The 27387-nt window shown below is 42.1% G+C and overlaps 1 protein-coding gene across 1 annotated transcript in view; it reads left to right on the top strand.

Annotated features, from left to right (window-relative positions):
• The window catches only part of DGKQ (diacylglycerol kinase theta), a 322011-nt gene that overhangs the window by 282602 nt on the left and 12022 nt on the right, over window positions 1-27387 (top strand). The window contains exons 11-18 of the mRNA XM_063914615.1: window positions 4841-4895; window positions 6730-6791; window positions 6960-7110; window positions 14278-14316; window positions 15306-15421; window positions 21178-21329; window positions 25237-25385; window positions 27189-27370. Coding sequence (XP_063770685.1) covers window positions 4841-4895; window positions 6730-6791; window positions 6960-7110; window positions 14278-14316; window positions 15306-15421; window positions 21178-21329; window positions 25237-25385; window positions 27189-27370 — 906 coding nt within the window. The remainder of the gene's footprint in view (window positions 1-4840; window positions 4896-6729; window positions 6792-6959; window positions 7111-14277; window positions 14317-15305; window positions 15422-21177; window positions 21330-25236; window positions 25386-27188; window positions 27371-27387) is intronic.

Consider the following 27387-nt stretch of genomic DNA (forward strand, 5'->3'; position numbering starts at 1 on the left):
ACAATCCAGGCACCCCAGGAGGAACTGCACTACAACTTCCCTTTTGCTGAGATGGAGGATGAGGACTTGGTGAGAGAGTGTCAAGAACTGTCTGCCCAGTATGTTACACTGGAAAAGGATGACCTTGACCAGGTGGATGCAAGGAAGCGCTGTCTGCAACCCGTTCTCTTCTCCCTGGGGGAATGTCACAGTGAAACACTCAGTGAACGGCCTGAGCTGTGTTACAACTGGCCATTTGCAGGCTTGGAGGATATAGAAACCATCCCAGAGTGCCAGCGAGACATTGAGGAAGAAGTTGCCACTATCACCCGACCACCACTTGAGCAACAGAGCCTCCAAGGGAATCCTTCAGGTGAGCACCAACCAGTCCTGGCTATTGAGCCATTTACAGTGTTGTGTTTGGGGGAGGCTACTGAAAATGAGAAGGGAGTGGGGTCTGTCATTCAAACACCCCAGGAGAAGATGCACTATACCTTCCTATTGGCAGAGGTGGAAGAGGAGATCTCTGCGAGGGCAGCAGTAGGTGGTAATGTACCAACTATAAGCATGGTTAGGGCAAAGAGTGTCTCACTTCAGGCTGATCAGCATATTCGGCTGAGGGAGGCCTATTGTGAAGCTATGTTCATGGCTGCCCCCGTTATTTTATCAGAAAAGGATGTTCAGGAAGGGCCCAGTGTATCCCCAGCTACTGCATCTCTCCCAGAAGATTCTGGAGGTCTGTTCCCATTCAGTGAACTTGATGGTAAGGAGCTGCAGTCTGAATGCCAGAATCTTCCCTATGACTCAGAGAAAATCCAGGGATCAGACCTGGTGAAAATAGCATCAGCTCAGGAACTGGAAGGGAACATGTTGCTCTACTCTAGGGCACCTGAATGTGTTTTGGACTGGCATTGTGTGCAAGGTGAAATTACGGACTCTAACCAGGGCAATGGTGTTCAGCCAGGACATGTAGCAGTGAATGGAGAAGGTAATGCCACTGTCCCTGTGAACCTACATCCATGTTCCAGTACAACCATGGTCGAGTTGGTGGGTACACACAAGGGAGGTGAGCAGATTGTACTCCAGGTCAAAGCATACAGGACTCAGAGTAGGATCCCACAAAGTACCAAGCCAGCCAGGCTGGAGGAAGCATTTACCCAGGATAGCACAGAAGAAACTTCTGGCATGCAGGAATCCCCATTGTGCCCTGACAATTACCATACCCGTGGATCATGTTTGGGGGAGGGAAGCCACTGTCCTGATGCACCAGAGGTGATGGAAGTGGGGTTCCCAGGGAATACATTGTTGGGGAGGGAGAGTGAGGGCCCCAGAGATCAGATTTTGTTTATGGAGGAAAATTGTGACTATCTGCAATGTGAGGTTACCCAGTTGGGTGTAGGGGAATTATTAGGTCCCCAGGTGCAGTTATGGGACTTATTGAATTACACTGTTGCACATGCTGTTACCCCAACCCAGCGGCTGTCTACAAAGGGGACTTTGATTAATGTATTTGGATTTGACACTGGGGGGAAATACAAGAACTATGGACTGCTGATCACGTTTCCACCGGACCCTGGTAAGACTGTATTGATTTATGTACTGTGGGCCACACACCCACCAGACCGGGGAAAGAAATTCCCACACAAGCCTCATGACAATTACCACAGACTTTGGACCTGGGACGCAGGTGGTCTCCGTACAAACTGTACAATGCTATTCACAAAAACCACCAGACCCACAAGAGAAACTTGCCAGTCATTATTATGACGGGGCACAGACTGTCTGATGTAGGAGAGCATCACTGCGCTCAGCAAGCTTCAGCTACTTAGGACACAGGGCGAGAAAGTAGGGGAAGGTAATGTGACGACACGTGATGACACAGCTGGCGCGTCGTGTCGCTCAGTGGTAAAAGACACGTGGTTACTTTCCTAGCCCTGGTCCTACACATGAACTTCATCAATTGCCAATATGTTATTAGTTATATGTTAGGCAATATTGTATTATATTGTATGATGTTATTGTTACAAGGGTACAGTTATGTTTTCAATGTATATATATATATGAATGTAATGGTTATTGTGTTATAGTTTGTAAAATAATGTTTTCCCAATATGACTGATCAGATAACCTGTGTGTTTGCTGTTGTGTAGATACAGCCAGTCTCAGATGTCAGGCCATACACCCCCCTCATTCTTTCCCACACAATGGATTCCAGGCCACACAATCAGATTAAGTAAGGTTACTTTAGTTAACATCTATTGTGGCCTAGGGGACATGCCTGGGCATGTGAAACTGTTCTGGGGGTGTCGCCTTATTGTAGAAAAGACAAAGGCTTGATAATAGCAAACAGGGGAGGTGAGAGAGAGGCAGGAGACTGACTAAGAAGTAATGTTCTGTCAAGAGCTCCAGGAGGGAATTGTCGTGTAGAATTGGATCACAGAAGTGTGCTGAACTGTGTTATAACCTATTCTGTTAATAAACCACTGTTGGTTTTTCATCTACCACCGTGACTGAGTGATTTTGAACCCAATATCCTCACACCTTCCTATAAATATTCTGGAACCCAGGGCGGTTTACAGTGCCCTTCTATAGGCCTCTTCTCTACTTCAACATCAGGCCATACAGGTCCAGTCGGACAACGCCATGGCTGTGGCGTACATAAACCGACAGGGAGGAACAAAAGCAGGGTCACAATGCGAGAGGTGTCGAGGTACTCCTCTAGGCGGAACGCAATGCCAGGGCCATGTCGGCCATATTAATTCGGGAGTGGACAACTGGGAAGCAGATTTCCTCAGCAGACACGATCTGCACCCGGGGGAATGGGGCCTTCACCCGCAGGTGTTTCAGCTGCTGATTCATCAGTGGTACTGTCCGCAAATCGACATGATGACTTTTTTGATCAACAAGAAGCTGCTGCTTTATTGTTTCAGGACGAGGGATCGTCTGGCTGCAGCGGTGGATGCTCTGACGACTTACCGGTTGGTCTACCAGTTCCCTCCAATTCCTCTCATTCCCAGAGTTCTGAAAAGGCTAAAAAGAGAAAATGTTCAGGCGATTCTGATTGCCCCAGATTTGCCTCGCAGGGCCTGGTATGCTGACCTCCTAGCCATGTCCCTCGAAGAGCCCTTGCCTTTGCCACTTCAAGAAGATCTTCTTCTGCAAGGGTCGTTCGTCAATCCAGGCTACGTTTGATGGCATGGAAGTTGACAGGGAGATTTTAACCAGGAAAGGTCTTCTCGGGAAGGTTATCTCGACTATTATCCCAGACAGGAAGATGGTCACATCAAAACATTACCATCACATATGGAAGTCGTATGTCCCTTTGATGTGAGTTTCGACAGTATTCTACTGTGACTTTTCATCTAGGTCGTTTCTTACTCTTCCTGCAGGCAGGTGTGGATATGGGCCTACCTTAGGTTCCCTCAATATTCAGCTTTCGGCCTTGTCTATCTTCTTCCAGAGACAGTTGGCTGTTATCCTGGAAGTCCAGAAATTCTTGAAGGGTGTCCTTCATATTCAACCACCCTTTGTGCCTCCCACGGCGCCGTGGGATCTCACTTTGGTTCTGACTTTTCTCTAATAGGACTGGTTTGAACCTTTACACAGGGTGGAAATGATTTGACATGGAATACTGACATATTATTGGCCTTGGCCTCAGCAAGGCATGTTTCAGAATTAGGGGCCTTGTCCTGTAAGAGCCCTTATCTGGTGTTCCACAAGGATAGAGCGGAGCTCGGAACTCGCCGCAATTTTTACCTAAGGTGGTGTTGGCGTTTCACATCAGTCAACCGATAGTGGTTCCTGTGGTGTCTGACACGTCTGTTACGCCAAAGTCCTTAGATGTGGTTTGGGCTTTGAAGGTTTATGTCCGGAGAACAGGAAATCTGAATCGCTTTTTGTTCTCTATGACGCTACCAAGATTGGTTGTCCTGCTTCGAAGCAGTCAATTGCATGTTGGGTCAGGCTTACAATCCAATAGGCTCATGCTTCGGCTTGGTCAGGTTCGAACACGTTTGTACATTTTTACAGGTTCGACACCTTTGCTACAGAGGACCTTCAGTTTGGTCAATCGGTTTTGCAGTTTTTGCACTCTGCCACCCGGTCTGGGAGCTTTGGGACTTCCCCATGATACTAGACATACAGGTATCCCCTAGGACGTTAGAGAAAATAGGAATTTAATACATACTGGTAATTCCTTTTCTCGTAGTCCGTAGGGGATACTAGGTGGCCGCCTCTGTGCTTCGTTATTTCTGTAAGTGTTGTTCTTGTTTGGGTCTGCTGTTGCTGTCCCTATTTTCAAATTGTGGTTAGCGTTGCTATCCTCTTGTTGGATTGTGTGCTGGTTCGTTTCTCACCACTTTCTTGTCTATTTTCCTCCTCTTAAAGTATGTCCGTCTCCTCGGGCAGTTTTTCTAGACTGGGTGTGCAGGAGGGGCACAGAGGTGAGGAGCCAGCACACTCTGAAGAAATTTAAAGTGCCAAGGCTCCCATGGACCCCCATGATACTAGACATCCCGGTATCCCCTATGGACTACGAGAAAAGGAATTACCGCTAGGTATCAAATTTCTATTTTACAGTTTCTTCTATAGCGCAGCATATTCTGTTGCGCTTTATAATTGGAAAAAAACAGTGATAAGACAAACTGGGTAATAAGACATACGTAGAGGTAGGAAGGCCCTGCATGCAAGTTTACAATCTATCATGAGACTCTTTGCTCATGTTGAGCTTGTCTGTTTTGTTGCTTTGCCATTGGGAGCATTGGAAAGGGATCTGATCGGCAACATATTTTCATATTTAAGTAAATAAATTGCACACTTTGAGAAGGCTTATATATGTTTATGTTTATCCTTGTTTTTATAGAAGGAGAATGTGGATGATTTCAGGCTGGTGGAAGTTCTTATGGGTAGCAAGCAAGGTAAGCTCATATCTAAAGCTTTGTGGCATTAGGAAGGATGCATGTCATATACTACGTTGGGTATACATGCCAAAATGTCAATCTCTGTGTTAATTGGGAGAGGCATTTGGTTTTTACAATCTGCTGTATTTGGAGAGTGTTGCATGTATTATTTGTGTGTGGTGGGTTTAGTTATTACCTTACTGACCTCTAAGCTAAGATGAGGTAACAGTTTGTTGTATGGGTCATAAGGAATTGTAGTTTTGGTAGTGTCCACTACCAGCTGCCGAAGTTTTGCCTAGTGAGCTGTCTTTTTGGCCACGTGGAGAATGCCACTTAATGCAAAAAATAAAAATAAAATGTGTGTGTATGTATATGTGTGTGTGTGTGTATGTGTATATATATATATATATATATATATATATATGTGTGTGTATGTGTGTGTATGTGTGTGTATAGACATAAATGTGTGTATGCATACCTCCCAACTTTGACTTTCTGTGTAGCGGGACACTCGCGCGGCAAAGTCGTGTGCGCTCCCGAAAAGGGGGCGTGGTATATGGAAAGGGGGCGTGGCTTCGCGGAGGACCCGCGATCGCGAGCCACGCCCCCCGTTTTCGTCACTGAGAGGGCATGCCCAGCGCTCTGTGAGCCGCTGGCATGCTCCCTCTGACTCCACTGAATAGACGCTGTATGCATGCGCACAGCGTCTATTCACCGCTGCTCTGCTAAGCAGAGCAGCGATTGACAGAGCCTCCCAACTGACCCCCCCACCGCGGGACACTGTGGCCCGCGGGTGGGACAGCGGGACAGTCCCCAAAAAACGGGACTGTCCCGCGAAAATCGGGACAGTAGGGAGGTATGGTGTATGCATGTCTCTCTGTCTCTGTATATACATACATATATATATATATATATATATGTCTCTATATATCTCTAGATATATATATATATATATATATATATATATATGTGTGTGTGTGACATAGCTGTCAGCGGCACTCACGGCTCTCTTAAAAAAAACAGCCAGGTGCTGTCTTGTTAAATATATTTAAAATAATTATTTCTTTTTTTTATTTTTACATGAAACTTTCATGCTTTTTTTCCTCCACCTATGATTTGTCTGTTCCACTTTTTCAGTCTTTTTAATTACCATGACTATTTTTTATACATTTATGTCTTATTATTTACTTTAGACAGATACAATAAAATATAAGAAGTCCATATAATTGGTAGAGTTTCATTCTTACTATGGACCTCCTATAACATTAGTAATAAATCCAATCCAGTCTTTATTGGCCACAAATACCAGTATGTATGGGTTCAAGAAGACCACCAATTTGCGTTAATGTCTGATCAGGACCTGTCTGTTGTTGATCTGCATGGACAGTAAAACTTTGACCGCTGTACTGTGTACGTTGTCTAATAATGCTGCCTAAAACCTGTAGATTTGCAAAATGTGACCAAGATCCAGTAACACTGCCGATGGGCAAGTATTGGTACCTTAAGACTGTGTGATATTGGCGTACCTTTAATGTGTGCAAGGTGTGTGCTGCACACTGGTCCCGGAGTCTAGGGGGGCCCACACCCTACACCCATTTTTTAAATACTCTTCTCTCTGGAGTCCCCCGTTGATGGCAGCACCTCTCCACAAATGGTGGAGCAGCCATGTTCCTGGCATCTTGCAAATGCGCCCCAAGGAAATGTCTGGGTTAATGGTCACCATGCCATTAATACGCACCTGCAGGGAACATAGAAATGGTGCCTCTGACTTTGTGCTGTATTCTTCCCCCCAACATTTACATTGACATTTCTGTGATTGCACAACATTGTACTAACACATCTCTTTCTATAGTGCAGAGAATGGTTCTGCCAATTGAAGATTTAATTCTTGACAGACTTAAAGATATACGGAAGGTTAGTGCGTGTTACAGTAGATACCTGTTTCTAATAACTCTGTTGTAATTGACTACAGGATACATAAACAGCCAAATAAAACAGTCACGGTATTTATTCTGAAATGTTTATTTTGCCAATAATAGGAGCAACCCAATTTAATTAATTTGCTTCTGTTTTCTGTGTCAGACTTCCATACGGCAGATGAACCAGACCAGGTTTTACTTGGAAGAAAATCTAAAGCCTGACATTAAAATAGAGATACTGCTCAGTGGCTTACCACCTTTGCTTTCTGCAGAAGAATACACCAATATCTTAAAAGATTCCCTGGGAATTAAGGGTGAGCTGATTTTCTCAAGTAAATTTAGAACATCAGTTGGTCTTCGATTTCTCAGTGGAGATGATTGATTTCTTTCAAAGCATGTTTTGCACAGCTTAGCTCATAATATGAAAACATCCTGATTTAAATGTGATACTTTCTAAGCCCCACAAAAGTGTTGAGCCCCATACACACTAAACAAGTCCCTGCCAACGCTGATATTGGCAGCGGGGACCCGGTTGGTTGCAGGCATCGGCAAGTGTGTATACACACTTGCCGATGCCAGCAGGGAAGGGAGGGGTGGGGGGAACGACGCCCATGCTGCATATGCAGCATGGCTGCCGTTAACAAGGACCTCGGACGAAGGAGGGGGTCGTTAACAATGCGCAGGAGCGCGCATCGTTAACGACATTGAGTGTGCACACTACAGCAGATTGTAAAAGATCTTGCTCAGATTGGCCCTTCTGAGCGAGATCTTTTACTTTCTCGGCTAGTGTGTATGGGCTTTTAGAGATAAGCATGTATAAAAGGTTTTGGTAATTAGCTGAAATAAAATACTAAAAGATCTACTAAATATCTACTAAAATATCTTCCATAAGGTCCAGTTAGTACAAAATCTAGCCATATATACAGGTAAATTTACTAATCCTTGGTTTTGCAGAAGCGCAGATTTTTGGTGGCTTTACCTGCCGTTTAGTGAACCGGTGATTTACAAAAGGTGAAATCACTGGGTATTCACCATGTTTTAGAAACCTGCCTAGTACACATTGCCATCCCAATTTTTACACTGGATAAGTTAGTAATGCAATTTATCAAGCATCCGTTTGGAAGACTGCAGAAAATGAGATGGTCCTAACAGCAGAGATGACTCAAACTGATGAGTGTGAGCTGCCTTGCCTACACAACATACATTTATTAATAAAATAAAAATATCCCTCTCCTCATACGTTTTTTTTTTTAAACTGCATTTGCAGAATGTGTAGAAGGACATACTATATTGCCCCTTTTTAAAATAAACATGGTGCCCCCATTACATATTTATACAATATTATGATCACCATCACATTCATTATACTTTTCTGCCCCAAAGTTTTAATACAGGTATCCCTTATCCAAAATTCCACATTTCTGGGTCTGCTACTGAGGTAATGACATATATATTATATATTATGTGTATATATAGATATATTATATAGATACATAATATATACATATGTGTCATTATCTCAGTAGGGGAACCAAAAATGTGCGATTTTGGATAAGGGATACTCAACCTGTAATAGGTAAAAGATTGGTTCTTTTATTTTTAAAAGAGGCTAAGGGGTCTATTCAATCACTGTCGGATCCTCTCAGACAGAGAGGATCTGACAGTTCAGTATTCAATTAGTGGGCAATTCTGACAGGTTTTGCCTGTTTTCGACAATGCTGATCCAATTTTTTTTTTTTTTAAGTCGAACCAGCATTGTCGAAAATTAAAAAGGGAGGGTGAAATCCTTAATGGCGCTTCTAGTAAACCAATTGCTGCCTTCTTGGTCCAACGGTGGACTTATACCAGGTAGTCCAAAAGTGGAACAGAAAGAGTTGTGGTGGTGTGGACTAGATGGTGCTATCGCTCAAGCGATGATGGTGAATATGAGAGTGCTCAAAATAATACTTAGCTGTGCCGTCTCCGGACGGAAAGTCAAGGGTGTTCAATGTTCAATTTTTGATAGAGAGCTCAACCGTGTTCAAAAAATAGGAAAATTAAACAGAAGTATACAATGTGTAGTATTGTCGCGTGAAACAAAATGAGGCAATAACGTAGTCTACGGTTTTTGCCGATAGGCTAGTAGGCTTCACTAGGCAATGGGAATGGTCAGCGAATTGGTGATCTTTTTAAACCAACAAATTGAGACAGTGTTCTCATATAAACACACCTGACTTACAAAAAGACAAGTGTTGACATGCCCATAAAGGTATTTTTTCAAAATGTGACGTGCTCTTTATCAATTGGTGGTTGAAGACCAGGATCTAAATGGTATCTGCTATTGTGAGAGAGGGGCGTACCTAACACTCACGTGAGGGACGGTCGATATCCTCATATAGCGGTTTCTTTCAAGGACATCGTTCCAAAGGGGTTATCATGGTGGTTAAATAACCGATGCTGGAATACTCGACCATATATGAAATGTGAAACAGAAGTACACAATGTGTAGTATATTCAAAAAACATGTGGTATCTTAGCCACTGTTTATAGGCGTACCTAATTTCAAAATTATCAGTATCTTTCTGTGCTGGTAGTGAAACCATAGAATTCCTAAAAACACACCTGACTTACATAGAGACAGGTGTCTGGACGCCCATAACAGTATCTTTCATGAGATATGGGGTTCTCTATCAGTCAGTGGCGGGTAGCCAAACTTAAAATAGTGAGGGAGGCGTACCTAACACTCACGCGCAAAGCGGTTAGTGTGCTCATATAGCGGTTTCTTTCAAGGACCTCGATCCAGGAGTAGTAAAAAGTAAAATTTATTCAAAGTACATAACATAAAAAACAGGCTGATCTTAGCGTAAGAGTCCGGCTCTGATGGAAGTGAAAACCGTCTTGGAACAATAAGTGGCCAACTTAGGGGTTCCAAAAAAAAATATTTATGGCAAGGTCCTACCTTCCTTCAGAGTCCAATAGACAGGTCCGCTGTTGAAGAGCCCCCTCTAAGCCAACGCGTTTCGAGCCAGGAGACTCTTTTCAAGACAAGAGTCTCGACTCGAAACGCGTTGGTTAGAGGGGGCTCTTCACACGCGGACCTGTCTATTGGACTCTGAAAAAAGGTAGGACCTTGCCATAAATATTTTTTTTTTGGAACCCCTAAGTTGGCCACTTATTGTTCCAAGACGGTTCTCACTTCCATCAGAGCCGGACTCTTACGCTAAGATCAGCCTGTTTGTTATGTTATGTACTTTGAATAAATTTTACTTTTTACTACTCCTGGATCGAGGTCCTTGAAAGAAACAGCTATATGAGGACACTAACCGTTTTGCACGTGAGTGTTAGGTACGCGTCCCTCACTGTTTTAAGTTTGGCTACCCGCCACTGACTGATAGAGAACCCCATATCTCATAAAAGATACTGTTATGGGCGTCCAGACACCTGTCTCTATGTAAGTCAGGTGTGTTTTTAGGAATTCTATGGTTTCACTACCAGCATAGAAAGATACTGATAATTTTGAAATTAGGTACGCCTATAAACAGTGGCTAAGATACCACATGTTTTTTTGAATATACTACACATTGTGTACTTCTGTTTCACATTTCATATATGGTCGAGTATTCCAGCATCGGATATTTAACCACCATGATAACCTCTTTGGAACGATGTCCTGGAAAGAAACCGCTATATGAGGATATCGACCGTCCCTCACGTGAGTGTTAGGTACGCCCCTCTCTCACAATAGCAGATACCATTTAGATCCTGGTCTTCAACCACCAATTGATAAAGAGCACGTCACATCTTGAAAAGATACCTTTATGGGCATGTCAACACCTGTCTTTTTGTAAGTCAGGTGTGTTTATATGAGAACACTGTCTCAATTTGTTGGTTTAAAAAGATCACCAATTCTCTGACCATTCACATTGCCTAGTGAAGCCTACTAGCCTATCGGCAAAAACCGTAGACTACGTTATTGCCTCATTTTGTTTCACGCGACCATACTACACATTGTATACTTCTGTATCATTTTCCTATTTTTTGAACACGGTTGAGCTCTCTATCAAAAATTGAACATTGAACACCCTTGACTTTCCGTCTGGAGACGGCACAGCTAAGTATTTTTTTGAGCGCACTCATTGTCGAAAATGGGCCAAAATACTGTTTGAATCGGCCGCTAATTTGACAAAACATGTGGATCCATGGCTAATCCGCTGATCCACATGTTTTTCGACAAGTGCTGGTTTTTCCGACTGTCTGAGAAACAGGCCCTGTCATTGAATAGGTCGAATGCAATTCAACCTATTTCTGTCGAATCGTGATGGTTTTTCCGACTGTCGGAAAAACCGACACCAATTGAATAGACCCCCTAAATGATAAATTCAGTGGTTACGAGCTCCAAACCACCAGTAATGTTCATTCGTTTCCGAGCACGAGGTAAAGCGCTGGTTACTAAATTTGGCCCCAAAGTAGCAGTACAGGAATTGCTTTCCTGGCCTAATGATGTGGCTTGTCACAGTCTATTATAGAGTTTGCAGAAACAAATACTATCAATTGTTCCTCATACCGCTTAGACTGTAAGCTCATTTGGACAAGCCAGTTTTTACTTTGTTTCATGTCATTGTATGTAATTACTTTATCTCAAATGTATGTAATTACTTCATGCTTGAATGCATAGGGGTATATGCAATAGCGGGCGAATCGGCAAAAATGGCGAATTCCGGGCCGTTTTCGCCTCCAAAAATCAATTCGCCTATGCAGTGCAGTCATTTTTCGCAAAAAAATGGCCCGTCAAAATTCGCTTTTTCTCAATTCGCCTTTTTCCGAATTCGCCTTTTCTGCAATGGTACAGATGCTGCAATTCGCCTCCAGCATATTCAATTCAAGTTTGGAAATTCGCCTGCAGTGCTTTTAGACAGCAAATTCGCGATTTTCCATCCGCCACACTTTGGAGGGTGAAAACAAATAAAAAAATTTTAAACATGTTTTTTTTTGTGGTTTTTTTTGGGGGAATAGCAGATCTATTTATATTAGAAGGGATTAGGTTTTTTTTTTTTTTTTTGGGGAGGCACAAATATTATTTATATATTTTTTAAAATATTTTTTTTTTTTTTTTTTTTTTTAATTGCTGGAACGGTAAAATCAGGAAAAAAAATGGCGTGGGGTCCCCCCTCCAAAGCATAACCAGCCTCGGGCTCATTGAGCTGGTCCTGGTTCTAAAAATGCGGGGGAAAAAATGACAGGGGATCCCCCGTATTTTTAAAACCAGCACCGGGCTCTGCGCCTGGTGCTGGTGCCAAAAATACGGGGGACAAAACGAGTAGGGGTCCCCCGTATTTTTAACACCAGCATCGGGCTCCACTAGCTGGACAGATAATGCCACAGCCGGGGGTCACTTTTATGCCGTGCCCTGCGGCCGTGGCATCAAATATCCAACTAGTCACCCCTGGCCGGGGTACCCTGGGGGAGTGGGGACCCCTTCAATCAAGGGGTCCCCCCCCCCAGCCACCCAAGGGCCAGGGGTGAAGCCCGAGGCTGTCCCCCCCCATCCAATGGGCTGCGGATGGGAGGGCTGATAGCCTTTGTGTAAAAAAAAAAGATATGGTTTTTTCCATTAGTACTACAAGTCCCAGCAAGCCTCCCCCGCAAGCTGGTACTTGGAGAACCACAAGTACCAGCATGCGGGAGAAAAACGGGCCCGCTGGTACCTGTAGTACTACTGGAAAAAAAATACCCAAATAAAAACAGGACACAGACACCGTCGACAGAAACTTTATTACACACTGCCGACACACACATACTTACCTATGTTCACACGCCGACATCGGTCCTCTTCTCCATGTAGAATCCCAGGGTACCTGAAAAGCAAAGTTCAATATACTCACCTTAACCAGGTTCCAGAGATAAATCCACGTACTTGGCAAAAAAATAAAACGCATTTACCCGCTCCATAACGGACTGAAAGGTGTCCCATGCTGACACATGGGACACCTTTCCACGATTAAGATCTGTCAGTGACAGTTGTCACTGACAGGTCTCTAAGCCAATCAGGGAAGCGCAACTTGCGCTCACCTGATTGGCTGCTCGCTGTGACAGCCATCGCACAGCTCCCTCCATTACTTTCAATGGTGGGAACTTAGCGGCTAGCGGTGAGGTCACCCGCCGGTCAGCGGCTGACCGGCGGGTGACCCCACCGCTAGCCGCTAAGTTCCCACCATTGAAAGTAATGGAGCGGCTTTGCGAGGCGCTGTCAGAGTACAGACGGCGTCCAGCCAATCAGGTGAGCGCCACGGCAATAGCGCTTCCTGATTGGCTGAAGGGGCATCAGTGACAAGAGTCACGTGATGTCCCGGCATTCGGGAGAAAGGAGTGTAATGTGAAAACATTACACTCCTTTCTAGTCCGGTATGGCTCGCTGATCGTTTTTTTTTTTTTTACAAAGTACGTGGATTTACCTCTGGACCTGGACCTCTGGACGGACGCTGGAAGGTGAGTATAATTTTTTGACAGGTACCCTCGGATCGTCGGAGATCGTTGCAGTCGGCGTGTGAACATAGGTAAGTATGTGTGTGTCGGCAGTGTGTAATAAAGTTTTACTGTCGACGGTGTCTGTGTCCTGTTTTTAGTTGGGTATTTTTTTTCCAGTAGTACTACAGGTACCAGCGGGCCCGTTTTTCTCCCGCATGCTGGTACTTGTGGTTCTCCAAGTACCAGCTTGCGGGGGAGGCTTGCTGGGACTTGTAGTACTAATGGAAAAAACAATATCTTTTTTTTTTACACAAAGGCTATCAGCCCTCCCATCCGCAGCCCATTGGATGGGGGGGGACAGCCTCGGGCTTCACCCCTGGCCCTTGGGTGGCTGGGGGGGGGGGGACCCCTTGATTGAAGGGGTCCCCACTCCCCCAGGGTACCCCGGCCAGGGGTGACTAGTTGGATATTTGATGCCACGGCCGCAGGGCACGGCATAAAAGTGACCCCCGGCTGTGGCATTATCTGTCCAGCTAGTGGAGCCCGATGCTGGTGTTAAAAATACGGGGGACCCCTACTCGTTTTGTCCCCCGTATTTTTGGCACCAGCATCAGGCGCAGAGCCCGGTGCTGGTTTTAAAAATACGGGGGATCCCCTGTCAATTTTTTCCCCGTATTTTTAGAACCAGGACCAGCTCAATGAGCCCGAGGCTGGTTATGCTTTGGAGGGGGGACCCCACGCCATTTTTTTCCCTGATTTTACCGTTCCAGCCATTGGGCAGGAAGGCGAATTCAGTACGCCCACTGGTCGCCGATTGGCCGGAATCCGCCTGCGGGAGGGGCGAATCAGTTTTACATTGAATATAGTGAAACCAGGGTCCCGGCGACAGGGCTGCGGCTGGCGATAGCGGGCGAATCATACAGAGGCGGATCTAATGCCGCGATTCGCCCGCTATTGCATATACCCCATAGTGCTGTGTAAATAAAATCTTATAATAGATATACGTCTTTTGGACTTACGTGTTGTTTTCCTTGCAGAACATTTGGTTACTGTGGTTCCAGCCTACGCTCCCCAAGGTAACATTTATCCTGTGAGGCAGTGTGTTGCCATGTATACATCCAATGAGTGTTTTGTAATAAAGTATTAAATTGCCTGCACGTATTATAAACTAGTTTTGTCAAATTAAAAATTTCACTACAAATTGTATTGCAGTGGTTTTGGGGGTTTTCTTTATATATTGCTATGGTGGAATGGCCTTTCCTATTCACACATTACCCTCAGGAACTACAATAATAATATTTTATTTCTTTTTTGTTTAAACTTCATTTTGGGAAATTACAATATTTACAAGTATATATTGTTTTTTTGTTTTTGTTAATTTACCACATGTAGTCCTGTTTTGTATGTATGTCACACAAAACATAACCATTGTCAGATCCAAGGGACAGTCAATCGTTAAAAATTGGTCATTAATTTCAAAGTGAATATTTCAGGTGTATTACGCAAATAAGCTTATGGGTTGGTATCAGGAGACCGGTGTTTGGGATCCCGGCGATCACCATACCGACCCCTGGATCTCGGCCACCAGAATGCCGGTAGTAGGGGGTGTGTGTAATCGCAATGGAGCACCTTTCGGGCTCTCTGTGCTCACCAGTGGGCTCGTGGCTCCCTAAGCTCGTCACAGGTTCTATTCCCACTATATGGATGTCGTGGACACCCACGAGTGGGAATAGTCCCTGTTAGTCGGCATGCCGACTGGTGGGCTGGCCAGAGATCGGGATTCCAGCGTCTGTTTAGTGACCGGCGGAATCCAGACCGCCCGTCATATGACTACATCCCATTCAGACAGATTTCATTAGCCATAACGAGGGAGTCTGGTATATGACATTTAAAATAAAACACTTTTTTGCAGTATCATTTTCTACATAAATGGTGTGTTTACTTAACTGTAAGGATTTTGATGCTATGATCTAAAGTGCGTGTAATTAAAAGGAGGAAAGGGATTGTCAAATTCTCTGTGTAATCTTTTTCAGAAATGACAAAATACAATATAAATCTTTTCCAGGTGCTGTTGTGTTGCAGATTTCTTGTTTCTCTGAAGCTGAGCGAATATTTATGCTAGTAAAAGACACCACTGTCAACAACAAGCAGATTACAGCGGTTATAATCCCCCATATTATGGTAAGTGCGGTCTGTGTTTACTGTCCGTGGTCATTGTTGTGACATCATAAGATTTCTAAAGGGTGTGCAATGTAGCCAACACACCTGTGTATGTATATTGTGTCCAATAAAACTATTTTTAGAAAGAGAAAGGGTTGTCTATATCTGGTGCGCTGAAAAAATTAGAATGTAGTTTTTATTGTGAAAATAAAAAATTACTAACATATTAAAGCAGCAAAATATTAAAATATTGTTAGAAAATTACTTGGAAAAAACTTCTGGAAAAAAACTTATATGCTGCCTCTTATAACTACTGTATATTTTATTTTTGAATGCTTTAATATGGGCTTGCAAATTTTGTATTTTAACTACAAGTTGTATTTTAAATCAGTGTGCCAGATCTAGATAACCCTGTATCTTTCTTAAAAAAAATCTGTAAAACCCTCAGCTTAATATATTTGTTTATTACATTTATTTCAACATATTTGGTGGGATGTAATGCAGTCCGAATTTGCCGGAGATGTGGGTTGCCGACCGATGTCGGACGTTTTTTTTTCAAAGGGGCAATAACTTACAAGGCATGGATTTGCCTGGTCCCTTTATAAAAACGTCCAAAATCGTCCAGCAACCCGCATCTCCGGCGAGCTCGGACTGCATTACATCCCGCCGATTATGAGCAGTTTAAACATACAGATGTGTCAATGTTCATCTTGCAGCCTATTCATGGTAAACGCAACTTGTTTGCCATGAATAGTGTGCCCACAGCTGTGCGCGGGCATATGTGTATGCACCTGCTTCCATAGCAAAGCATTGCGCATACTCACACTGTGACTAGTCGGGGCAGGGTGCAGGCGAACACTAGCACGATGTGTAAGCACGCGGCAATCTCTATCCTGTAAGATGAATAAGGATACATCTGCACTAATCATGATGAAGTGATGCAAACCATTGTGATGGGTCTCCTACATCTCCCTCTACGCATCTAACAGTGGGCCTAATTCAGAGTTGATCGCAGCAGCAAATTTGTATGCAATTGGGCAAAACCATGTGCACTGCAGGGGGGCAGATATAACATGTGCAGAGAGAGTTAGATTTGGGTGGGGTGTGTTCAAACTGAAATCTAAATTGTAGTGTAAAAATAAAGCAGCCAGTATTTACTCTGCACAGAAACAATATAACCCACCCAAATCTAACTCTCTCTGCACATGTTATATCTGCCTCCCCTGCAGTGCACATGGTTTTGCCCAACTGCTAACAAATTTGCTGCTGCGATCAACTCTGAATTACCCCCATTGTTTGTGTATAGATATAACTATATATAGGTATTATAATAAAACTAGTTTCTGACCTAAATTAGGTCCTCATGCACCTAATTTAGACATACTGACGAAAGAAAAGTGCTAGGAACATAGTCGGTGACTACAATGGGGGTGTGTGTATGCATGCGTGTATCTGTATATATGTACGTGTGTGTGTATATGAATATATATATATATATATATATGTGTGTGTGTGTGTGTGTGTGTATATATATATATATATATATATATATATATTATACACACACACACGCACGATGGTGGTTACACTTTTGCTGTGATGCTTTCACTTTGCTACATGGTGGACATGAGAGGAGGAAGTAGGTGAAGGTGCACCCTAGGCACAGCAGTATTGGCCATTCCTACTGACTGATTTTTATGTTTTCATTGTTTGATTATAAGGCGTCATTTGGCGATTGCTTGTTTAGTACAGTATCATTTAACCCAGGGATGGGGAACCTTCAGCCCTCCAGCTGTTGTTGAACTACACATACCAGCATGCCTTGCAACAATTTTGCTATTTGGCCATGCAAAAACTGTTGCAGGGCATGCTGGGATGTGTAGTTCAACAACAGCTGGAGGGCCGAAGGTTCCCCATCCCTGATTTAACCTAATAATAAAGCAAGCCATGAGCTATGACATCATTTATTCATATCTACTAAGTAGGACAGCTTATGGGGCAGTCCACCCATGTCCTACCCATTCACACTAACTCAAGATGGTGTACAGTAAGAGTGGAAAGAATTTGTAGTTGTAATTTCAGACTGGCAGTAATGAAACATGCACAGGTGCCACCCCTAGGCACACGTCTCGTGTGTATTATGGGAAATTCACCAGTGGTGCTGCGTCTCTTCACATTTTGGAGCCTCTCCATCACCTAAGCATATTTCTTGTTTGCAGAGACAAAATGGATGGAGAATATTATTCTCTTCCATTGAATGGATAATCTCATTTACAAACTGCAGTGAATGCGCAGCACAAAATTCATTGGTTTTACATCAGTGCACTCTGAGGTCCTTAGTATGTATTTCTTTTCAGGCCATTTTCATTTTTCCTTGACAACATATGTACATTTTATAGATTTTATTCTTGCTGGTAATTGTGTTTCTTTATAGTTTCATGTTTATTTGCTTCATTCTCTTCCTTAATTTTTTTGTAATCTTTGTAAAAATGTTAAGTACTGTCGGTGAAGGTTTTTACAAACCGTAAAGTACATGCTGAAGTTTAAGTGCTGGAAGAAGTGAGTCTTCTCAAACCATTCATTATGCAACATGGGGCCAGCTTGAATTAGCTATGGTAATTTACAGCATGAGGACAAGTGTGGTATCTCCAAGCTTCTACGCCAGAGGCTATTAAATGACTACCCCTTTTCCTCGCATAGTAAAATTGTGGCTAATGTACGTTAATCTATAGTTCTGGGATAAGTACCTGGAGCTATATTGGTAAACATATTTGCAGCACCCGCAGTCAGGGTTTTTAGGCAGATTTCTACTCGAGCCTTCCTCAGGCTCAAACAGAAGTCCAGGTTAACATGTAGTAAGTGATAAAGTAGTACGAATTGAAAGTCTCACTTTACAAATGTACTGCTCATTTGTTTTGGAGCAGTTTAGACCAGTGGTTCTCAAACTCGGTCCTCAGGACCCCACACAGTGCATGTTTTGCAGGTAACCCAGCAAGTGCACAGGTGTATTAATTACTCACTAACACATTTTAAAAGGTCCACAGGTGGAGCTAATTATTTCACTTGTGATTCTTTGAGGAGACCTGCAAAATATGCACCGTGTGGGGTCCTGAGGACTGAGTTTGAGAACCTGTGGTTTAGACCATAATTAAGATCTCCATTTACAATGCTATTAATGGTTGTAATTATAGCAGTGTTGCCCCTTTGTGGAAACAGCAATTTTCACTTGATTGTCAATAAATGAAGTAATTCTGTTTTTATAAGGCCTATAACTCAAGAGAGGAATCACAGATATCTCCTGCATTAAATGCAGAATTGCAGCACCCCCCGTCTCCGTATTATATATTTTTAATATGATGTGTTAGATGGTCTTATCTTCGCCTGCTTTCCCAACCACTCAATCCACTAAGTAAATTATTTATTGTTTTTTTTTCTGTGTACACTGTCGTAGCCCTGAGAAATTAATGAGATGTCGTAGACAATCTCACTTCACCCCACTCGCGGCAGCGATTTTTAAAGTTGTAATCTGTGTATGGTTGTACATCCTGCACAGGCCACATCATAAAGCTCATCTAGGGGCCTGGTTTAGAACATGTGATTTTTCTATCCATGCAATAAGTAGTGATTGAAAAGCTTAAAACTTCTGCCGTCATTTTATTTTTAAAATTCGCAAAGGCAGCTGGTTGATACTCTGTTGCTGTAGTGATAGAAACCTGGACCAGCTAGCGTGTAGTTTATGCTTTGCCGGGCCAGACTGGGCAGAAATGCGCATGAGTGACCTGGCTAGTGGGTCATGCATGTGCAGTGGAACGGAAAGCCTGTGTTTGTGTAGGTTTCCGTCATGTGATCTGGTTTCTCCACACACGCCAAAACATACTGGTAGTTTAAGGGCTTCCTACAAAAGTGTATAATTGCATGTGTGTTAGGAATTTATACTGTAAGCTTCGGTGGAGCACGGACTAATGTGCATGACAAATATTTTCTGCGCAACATTGCGCAATTGGTGGTATTATATAAATGAATAGTAATATAAATAAATTTATTTTTATTGTCTGCTTGCAGAGCCTTCTTGGTAAGCTTTAACTGTGTATGGTTTGACCATGCAGTTAAAAAAAAAAAACCTCAAACAGCCCCCCTGTAGTTGTGATTTATTAGAGTACTAGTAATCATTAGTGAATTAAGACCCTTTGTTACGTGACACGTGTGAGCCTTAACCTTTCTCTGTCTCTTACATTTAATGGTATAATGCTATTTACAACAGGACTGTGTACCAGGTAAGTTTTTCCTATCAAACAAAATAGATGACCGCATACCTCTTCCTAGCTCCTCATCCCAGTTTAATAGCAAGACTGGTAAAATAGAAGCCAGGTGGCACCTCCTGCAATTACGTGTACTAGTTTAGCTGCTGTTCCTATTAGTATTAAACCATTCATTTCAGTTATACGTGAGCAGGGTGATGCTGGATCTCTTCTGTACGTGGATAACTAAACTGTATTGGGTTCCAGACATTGGATAGACATTGTCTAATTACACAGTCAAGTGGTTGACATTTTCAAAAGGTCGACATGACAATGGTCGACACACTTTTTTTTGTTTCTTTTTCTTTATTTCCAATTTTTGCTTCATTTACCATCTGCATCGACTACAAATGGGAATAGTAACCTGTGGCGAGTGCTGGCGTGGCAGAGCAAGCCACTGTGCCTGAAGCATGGTGAGCGGACACAGTACATGAATTGTGATCACATTCGCTGAAACATGACAGTCCAAAAGTTTTTTTTTTGTTTTTTTAAAGTGTTGACCATTTGCATGTTGACCTTTTTAACCATGTCGAGCTTTTGTACCTGTTGACCTTACACCTAGTTGACTTTTTGCATATCGACCATATGGGGTCAACCTATTGACTATCCTTTTAATGTATATCTATTGATACACACCCAACTGTATTGAAACCTGTAGACCTGCACTGTGGCCTATGCAGTGCAGCAGATGTGGTTGGAGGTGCGCTGTGCATCGTAAAGTACTGATTCTGCCAATGTGTGAATGGGTGTACATACAGAAATTGGGGGAGCTAAGAAAGGTCAATAAATGTAAAAATAATTTTATTATTGACACTCTAATTTGAATGAATAAACATATATAAATAAAAAAAACATGTATGTAGATTTAACGTTTCTTAAAAAAATACCATTAGTGGGTGAATTAATAAACATAATTGACCTCTCCACTCCTGAAATACCAATGTCTCTTAAATCTCTATAGTATAGGATATTGTAGTTCATAAGTAATCTCATGTAGTACAAACTCGTTTGATAGATTAGTGCTTATGGTTAATAAGAAAGAGACCAGGGATCTCCATGGTTGCAGAGATTTCCTGGCCTCTGCTACGGGCAACTTGTGTGTCACCGTGTATGCCGCAAGTCACCCGATGGTGAGTGATGCGATGCGTCCTAGGATGCAGGTCAGATCACTACTGCAGCAGAAGGCGTCTGCTTGTAATAGACTTCTCCTGCTATATTATCATACAGCGCTATCACTGCTGCCTCCAAGGAAGTACAACAACTCCAACCACATCTGAATTATGCCCAAAGACAGCGTCACAGTGCTCTGCTATAATTCCTCTGGTAAAGTGAAAATACAGCGTTTCTCAGTCCCATCATTCCAAAAGAAAATCTGTGTCAACTCTGCTTACATGGTGGTCATCTGGTCGTTTTCTTTCTTGCTAACAAGAATTGTATGAATGTACAGTACTATGTTTCTAAATGTTTTGTTCTGTCCAGCATGAAAAATTACCTCAATATTCCTGCCCCCTGCTGGTATTTGTGAACCCTAAGAGTGGAGGTCTCAAGGGCCGTGATCTTCTCTACAGTTTCCGCAAGCTGCTAAACCCACATCAGGTTTTTGAGCTGACAAATGGGGGACCACTGCCTGGGTATGTGTTATTATCTTTCTTTTGTTTTTTTTTACGTGGTACAATCATTTTAGCAGTTAAACATCAAATGCAAAATAAATGTGCTGATAACATTTGCTTACTTTTAAGCCTAACACGACTGTCCAATTTTCATCAGAAAATGTATTATAGTATTTGTCAATTTCATAATCCTGTGATTTTTTTTTTTTTTTACTAGGAAAAAACTCTATTCGTCTTTTTAAACAAAACTTTCATACCTGTTTTTCTTTATTGTTTTTTAAAGTGATCTGAAAAGAATACGGTTTCAAACAGAAAAGCAATTTCCTGGGTCAAGCACGTTTACCCGGTAATTTGCTGATCAACAAAGGGTCCTTTTTATGTGTGAAAGGGTCAATCTGTGTTGAAATTGCCAGGACTTCGAACTTGGTTTTTACCAGGGTCAAGACCTGGGTTGACACTTTCACTCACGAGAAATACCAGTGTTGATCAGGAAACCTGCTTCACCCGGTAAATTGCTTTTTTGTGTAAAATAAGGAGTCTGGCTGAGACCAGCAAAACAACCTGGCACTCAAAAGTCCGGTAAAAGCCAGGATTTAGGGCCTTTTTTGTGTGAAAGTGGTATTGCAAATTTCTGTGACATCCATTACTCTGTATATCACTCTCATGGTGTGTGGATCATTAAGTCTATACTAAAAAGATCTACAGTCAGTAGGTCGATCATTAATGGTTGACATGAGTTAGGTCAACAAGGTCCAACGGTCGACATGGAATAGGTAGGCGGTAATAAAGGTTGAAAGTGTGAAAAGGTAAACATGGAAAAGGTTGACACAATTTATGTAATTTTTGAGGGGTGTTTTGTCATTTTTCTACCACAAAAAAGCCTCATGAGTGTACTGTGTCCCCTCGCATGGGCAAGGTTACTATTCCCAATCGTAGTCCACTTGGATGGTAAAGTATGAAAAATTTGTAAAAAAGATTTAAAAAGCTTGTTGACCTTTTGAACCGGTCTACCTTTTACATGTCGACCTTTTAACCCTGTCCTATTTAATGCAGATCTACCATTAGTGATCGACCTATTGACTGTGGACCTTTTTAGTGTAAATCTATAGACTGGATACCCTCTCGTGTCCCCCCTGTGTACATCTTAGGTTAGTTTCTAATAGCTTGCAAATACAGTCTCACACAACTATATTTCACAGTTTAGATATATATGTGGTTTGTTTTATCCTTGCAGCACCTTTTATTTGGAGTTTCCTCAGCTACTTTTTTATTTTTTAAGACCTGTTTACCTGTGTAATGAATTATGTTGGCTTTAAAGTATCGCTTCCTTTTATTTAATGCTTAGAATCCTTTTCCACTACATTTATACAAAATGCATATACATTAGAGGAGTTGTGCTAGATAAAAATCAAATGCACAAGAATCTCTGGTTTTGTTTTCTAATAATAGCTACTCGTAAAGTTTCACACTTGAATGGAAAAAAACAGCAGGTAGAATAGTATAGATGACAGGCACGGGAATGTGTGTGTTTTTTGTTGTGTTATGTATCTACGGGAACAGCCAAGTTAGTAAAGAGCAGGACTTGAAGTTTCCACTTGTCTGGTGTGAGCTGAAAACTGTGTGTGAATGAAAATTTCATGGGCTTTATTATGCTTTACGGAAATGTGACTTTCCATTCCTTCCATTTAAGTAACCGCTGAAGCTTTCTGATTCACCCTTATAAAATAGTAGTAAACAGTCAGGTACAATGCATTATTTTTTAAAATATTTGAACTTTTTCCTATGTTTTGTTTTGATTAAAGTATGCAGTGGGAAACTAAAATGAGTTGGTATAAATGTTTTCAAATACAACTTTGCCAGAAAATCCTAGTATATATTTTAGAATATGCCATCTGTTGCTTGCATGAAGTTATGGAACTGGTCCACAATAGCTGCACAGATGCAGTATTTAAAGGGGAGAGGGCGGTTTCTAAATGCCTAGTATAGGGTACAGCGAAACTGCTTTAGGTAAATATTAGGGAAAGCCAGTCAGAAGTATTGTATATGCTTATAATCTATGTATTTGTTATGCTACAGGGGTTACTTAAAATGCATTTGCTATATTTGAATATAGTGATGGCAGCAGCACCTAAGAAGCAATCTGCAGCATGGATGGTTATTGACTAGATGGGGTACACAGGAAAGTGGAAGGGATGGCCCTATACTGACACATACTAGATCTAAAAGCTTGAGTAACCACAGAACAAGTTTATCTATAAATGAGGTGCTTTTATTCACTATAAAACAGCTCGTTACCTACAGTAAAGGCAAATATGCCCACTGCAGTGTGTGTTCCAGGTACATTGTTTGCAACAAGGATTATGGAACATATTGACCAAAGATCTCTAATAAGACGACTGTATGCTATGTAAGACAGCATTTATCTGAAAGAGGTATTTTAAATGCATTGGAATTGATTTCTGATTGTATTCAGAAGCGATGTCACAGAGAAAAGTATGATATTCTAGTCTGCACGGGCTATAGTTGTGTAAGTGTGCTTGGAAGTTTTATTGAGAGGTTGTAAACTACTGTATGCGCTGCCTGTTTTAATGCATTTCTTAAAATGATGATGGGACTTGACTGATGAGGCTGGGGTGCTTTAGAATGTTTACATTGTATGAATATCTCATTATTACAGCACTCCAAGATATGGTATGTTGTTAAACAAATCTGCTACCATGGCATCTAGCCAGTCTATAAATGCAATTGTACATAGCGTCTGTGTATTGGCAAGCACTGTGGTGTAGTGGCTAGCTTTACTGCCCCACAACACAGGGGTCATGAGTTCAAGATAATAAGTGCAGGTGAGGAAAGTGGTTTATGGAGACGTTCAAAAGGTGGAAGCAGAAGGATTTGTAGAGGTACTGTATGTGGGCAGTGAAGGTGATGAAGGAATTACCTATGGCACCCATACTGCGCATTTAAAGTACAGAGGAAAGGGTGGTGTTGTCGAAGGTCAGGGAGAGGAGGAGATGTGTGGAGATTCTGAAGGGAGGAATGACAATGAGCGCTGTTTTAGACATTGGGAGTTATATAATAAGTTGTGAATTTACAGAACAGGTGAGATTTCCGTTAAATTTAAAGCACCAAGACTGGTTCCGTCTTATAGCTCATTACTGCTTTAAATTTTCCGAAGGTTTCATAAAATCTAACATTGGGGGTAATTCCAAGTTGATCGCAGCAGGATTTTTCTTAGCAGTTAGGCAAAACCATGTGCACGGCAGGGGAGGCAGATATAACATGTGCAGAAAGAGTTAGATTTGAGTGGGTTATTTTGTTTCTGTGCAGGGTAAATACTGGCTGCTTTATGTTTACACTGCAAATTAGATTGCAGATTGAACACACCCCACCCAAATCTAACTCTCTGCACATGTTATATCTGCCTCCCCTGCAGTGCACATGGTTTTGCCCAACTGCTAACAAAAATCCTGCTGTGATCAACTTGGAATTACCCCCATTATGTAGCCCCCTTTGAGTTTGAGAACGTGCTGTGACATCTATAAGGAGATAGCAGATAGACAGTTGGACACGTAGGAAGTAAGACTTGTAAGGGAATGTAAATGTGGCTATAATCAGTGTAGGTGTGCTATTAAAGGCCGACAGGAGCTAGTAAGACCACCAAAGGTGGAAGTATAAAAAAAACAAAGAGAAGGGGGCTGAGAGCAGATCATCGCTGTCTGTATTCCAACTGCCAGGATCCTGAGCGCATCTCATAATATTAAGACCTAATAAATCAGATTTCTTCTATGGATATATAAAATAAAAAACAATCTTTAATTGACTTACTTTCTGTTGAAACAATTAATGTACCCCACAACTGTTAATATCTTGCTACATTAACCCCTATGTCACCGATTATACATTTTAATGGTTATTTTATTCCATTCAGATTTCATACATTCTCTCAAGTTCCCTATTTTCGAGTACTAGTATGTGGTGGCGATGGTACAGTCGGTTGGGTACTTGGTGCCCTTGAGGAAATACGACACAAGTTAGTTTGTACAGAACCTTCTATAGCTGTCCTACCGCTGGGAACAGGTAAGTCCACATTGATTTGTACATGACACCATTTTATACATGAAAACAACGCTGACAGAAATAAGGGGAATATAAACTGATCATTACCACTAGGAGAACATTAAATAATGAGTTAAGAAGGCATTCACATGCACAACGAATAAAATAAGCATTCTATGGCAGTGCTCTGTGGGCTTAATTCAGAGTTGATCGCAGCAGCAAATTTGTTAGCAGTTGGGCAAAACCATGTGCACTGCAGGGGGGGGCAGATATACTATGTGCAGAGAGAGTTAGATTTGGGTGGGGTGTGTTCAAACTGAAATCTAAATTGCAGTGTAAAAATAAAGCAGCCAGTAATTACTCTGCACAGAAACAAAATAACCCACCCAAATCTAACTCTCTCTGCACATGTTATATCTGCCCCCCCTGCAATGCACATGGTTTTGCCCAACTGCTAACAAATTTGCTGCTGCGATCAACTCTGAATTACCCCGTGTCCTTGGAGAAGGCAATCATGAGGTAATCTGACCTCCCAAATATGGACACATGACGTGATGTAGTTGGGGTTGGCCATACTTACGTCTTCTGATCTGCATATTGGGTCTGTCTTTACAGACACTTGATTTTCCCTGGATCACCTTGGTGCAGTAGGTGGAGTGTAAAGGGAATGTACTCCATTCATTTTTAAACTTCATATGCAACAATAGAGATTTAAAAACTTTCATAAAATAATTATGGACATTGATATGCAAATTATTTACTATTATACCTGTTTTCTTTTAAGTGTTCTGTGCAAGCTGTTTTAAACATTGTATTGTATTAATTTGGAAATTGTAAGAAACATTATCAAAGTCTTTCCACAGTACGGTTGAACGGGTGGTCTTCAGTATGCCGAATGTCGGGATCCCGGCGCACAGTATACCGGCGCCGGGATCCCGACACCCGGCATACCGACAGATATTCTCCCTCGTGGGGTTCCACGACCCCCCTGGAGGGAGAATAAATAGCGTGGCGCGCCCGCAAGGGGCTCCTTTGCACTCGCCATACTGTCGGTATGCCGGCGGTCGGGCTCCCGTCGCCGGTATGCTAGTCTCCGGGAGCCCGGCCGCCGGCATACCATACTACACCCCGGTTGAACAATGGAGATTTATTAGTGGGATTTATCTAGGGCCTGTGATGCCTGTCCTAAATAGAGGCACTGTTGTTATATTAACACAACTGTAAACAATAAAAGGAGGATTTGTCATCAAGGACACAAATCATTATTCTTCCTGTCAGTGTGAAGCTGTGACAATAACACTACAGAACCGCATCCATAAAGCCCTACTCCCTGTAATGTGAAACCAACAAAACAGAATGGGTATTGCACAAAGCCATATTATCACACACAAAACAGCTTTTTTTCAGCTCTTGTTAAGATGGAAATCTAGCAGAACTTTATACGTCGTGCAGAAAATAGTTGCTCTTGTGCATAGCTTATGCAATAAATATCGTTTTACATATCCAGTAATTTGCAAGTTATTATGCGCCATGAACCACTGTTGCTACTTTTCAGTGTTTTAGTATGTGATTGTGATTCATTTTATTGTAAAGTTGAAGTATGGGTTGTCGTGTGTTTAGTCTGGTTGCTTATAACACTTCTGTCTAGTGTTGTGAACTGTGTTTGCATTGAAAAGTGAGAATATGTTCAAGGTTAGAGAACAGGGCCATCTACTGGAGAGATGGTTTTCTCACATGCATTCAACAGATATAGAATAGAACAGACATAGAATAGAGAGCTACATTTTTCACATGGAAAGCTCAAGTGTGTGTTTTTTATTTCAGGAAATGATTTAGGAAGAGTTCTTCGATGGGGAGCTGGTTACAGTGGGGAGGATCCATATTCAGTTCTCTTATCTGTAGATGAAGCAGAAAATGTCCTAATGGACCGCTGGACAATACTACTTGATGCTCAAGAGGTTGTTGACTCAATGGAAAATGGTATTTCAGAACCTGAGCCACCAAAGGTATGGTTCTTTTTTTT

The sequence above is a fragment of the Pseudophryne corroboree genome, chromosome 1 (assembly GCF_028390025.1).
Source record: "Pseudophryne corroboree isolate aPseCor3 chromosome 1, aPseCor3.hap2, whole genome shotgun sequence".
Classification (NCBI taxonomy): domain Eukaryota; kingdom Metazoa; phylum Chordata; class Amphibia; order Anura; family Myobatrachidae; genus Pseudophryne; species Pseudophryne corroboree.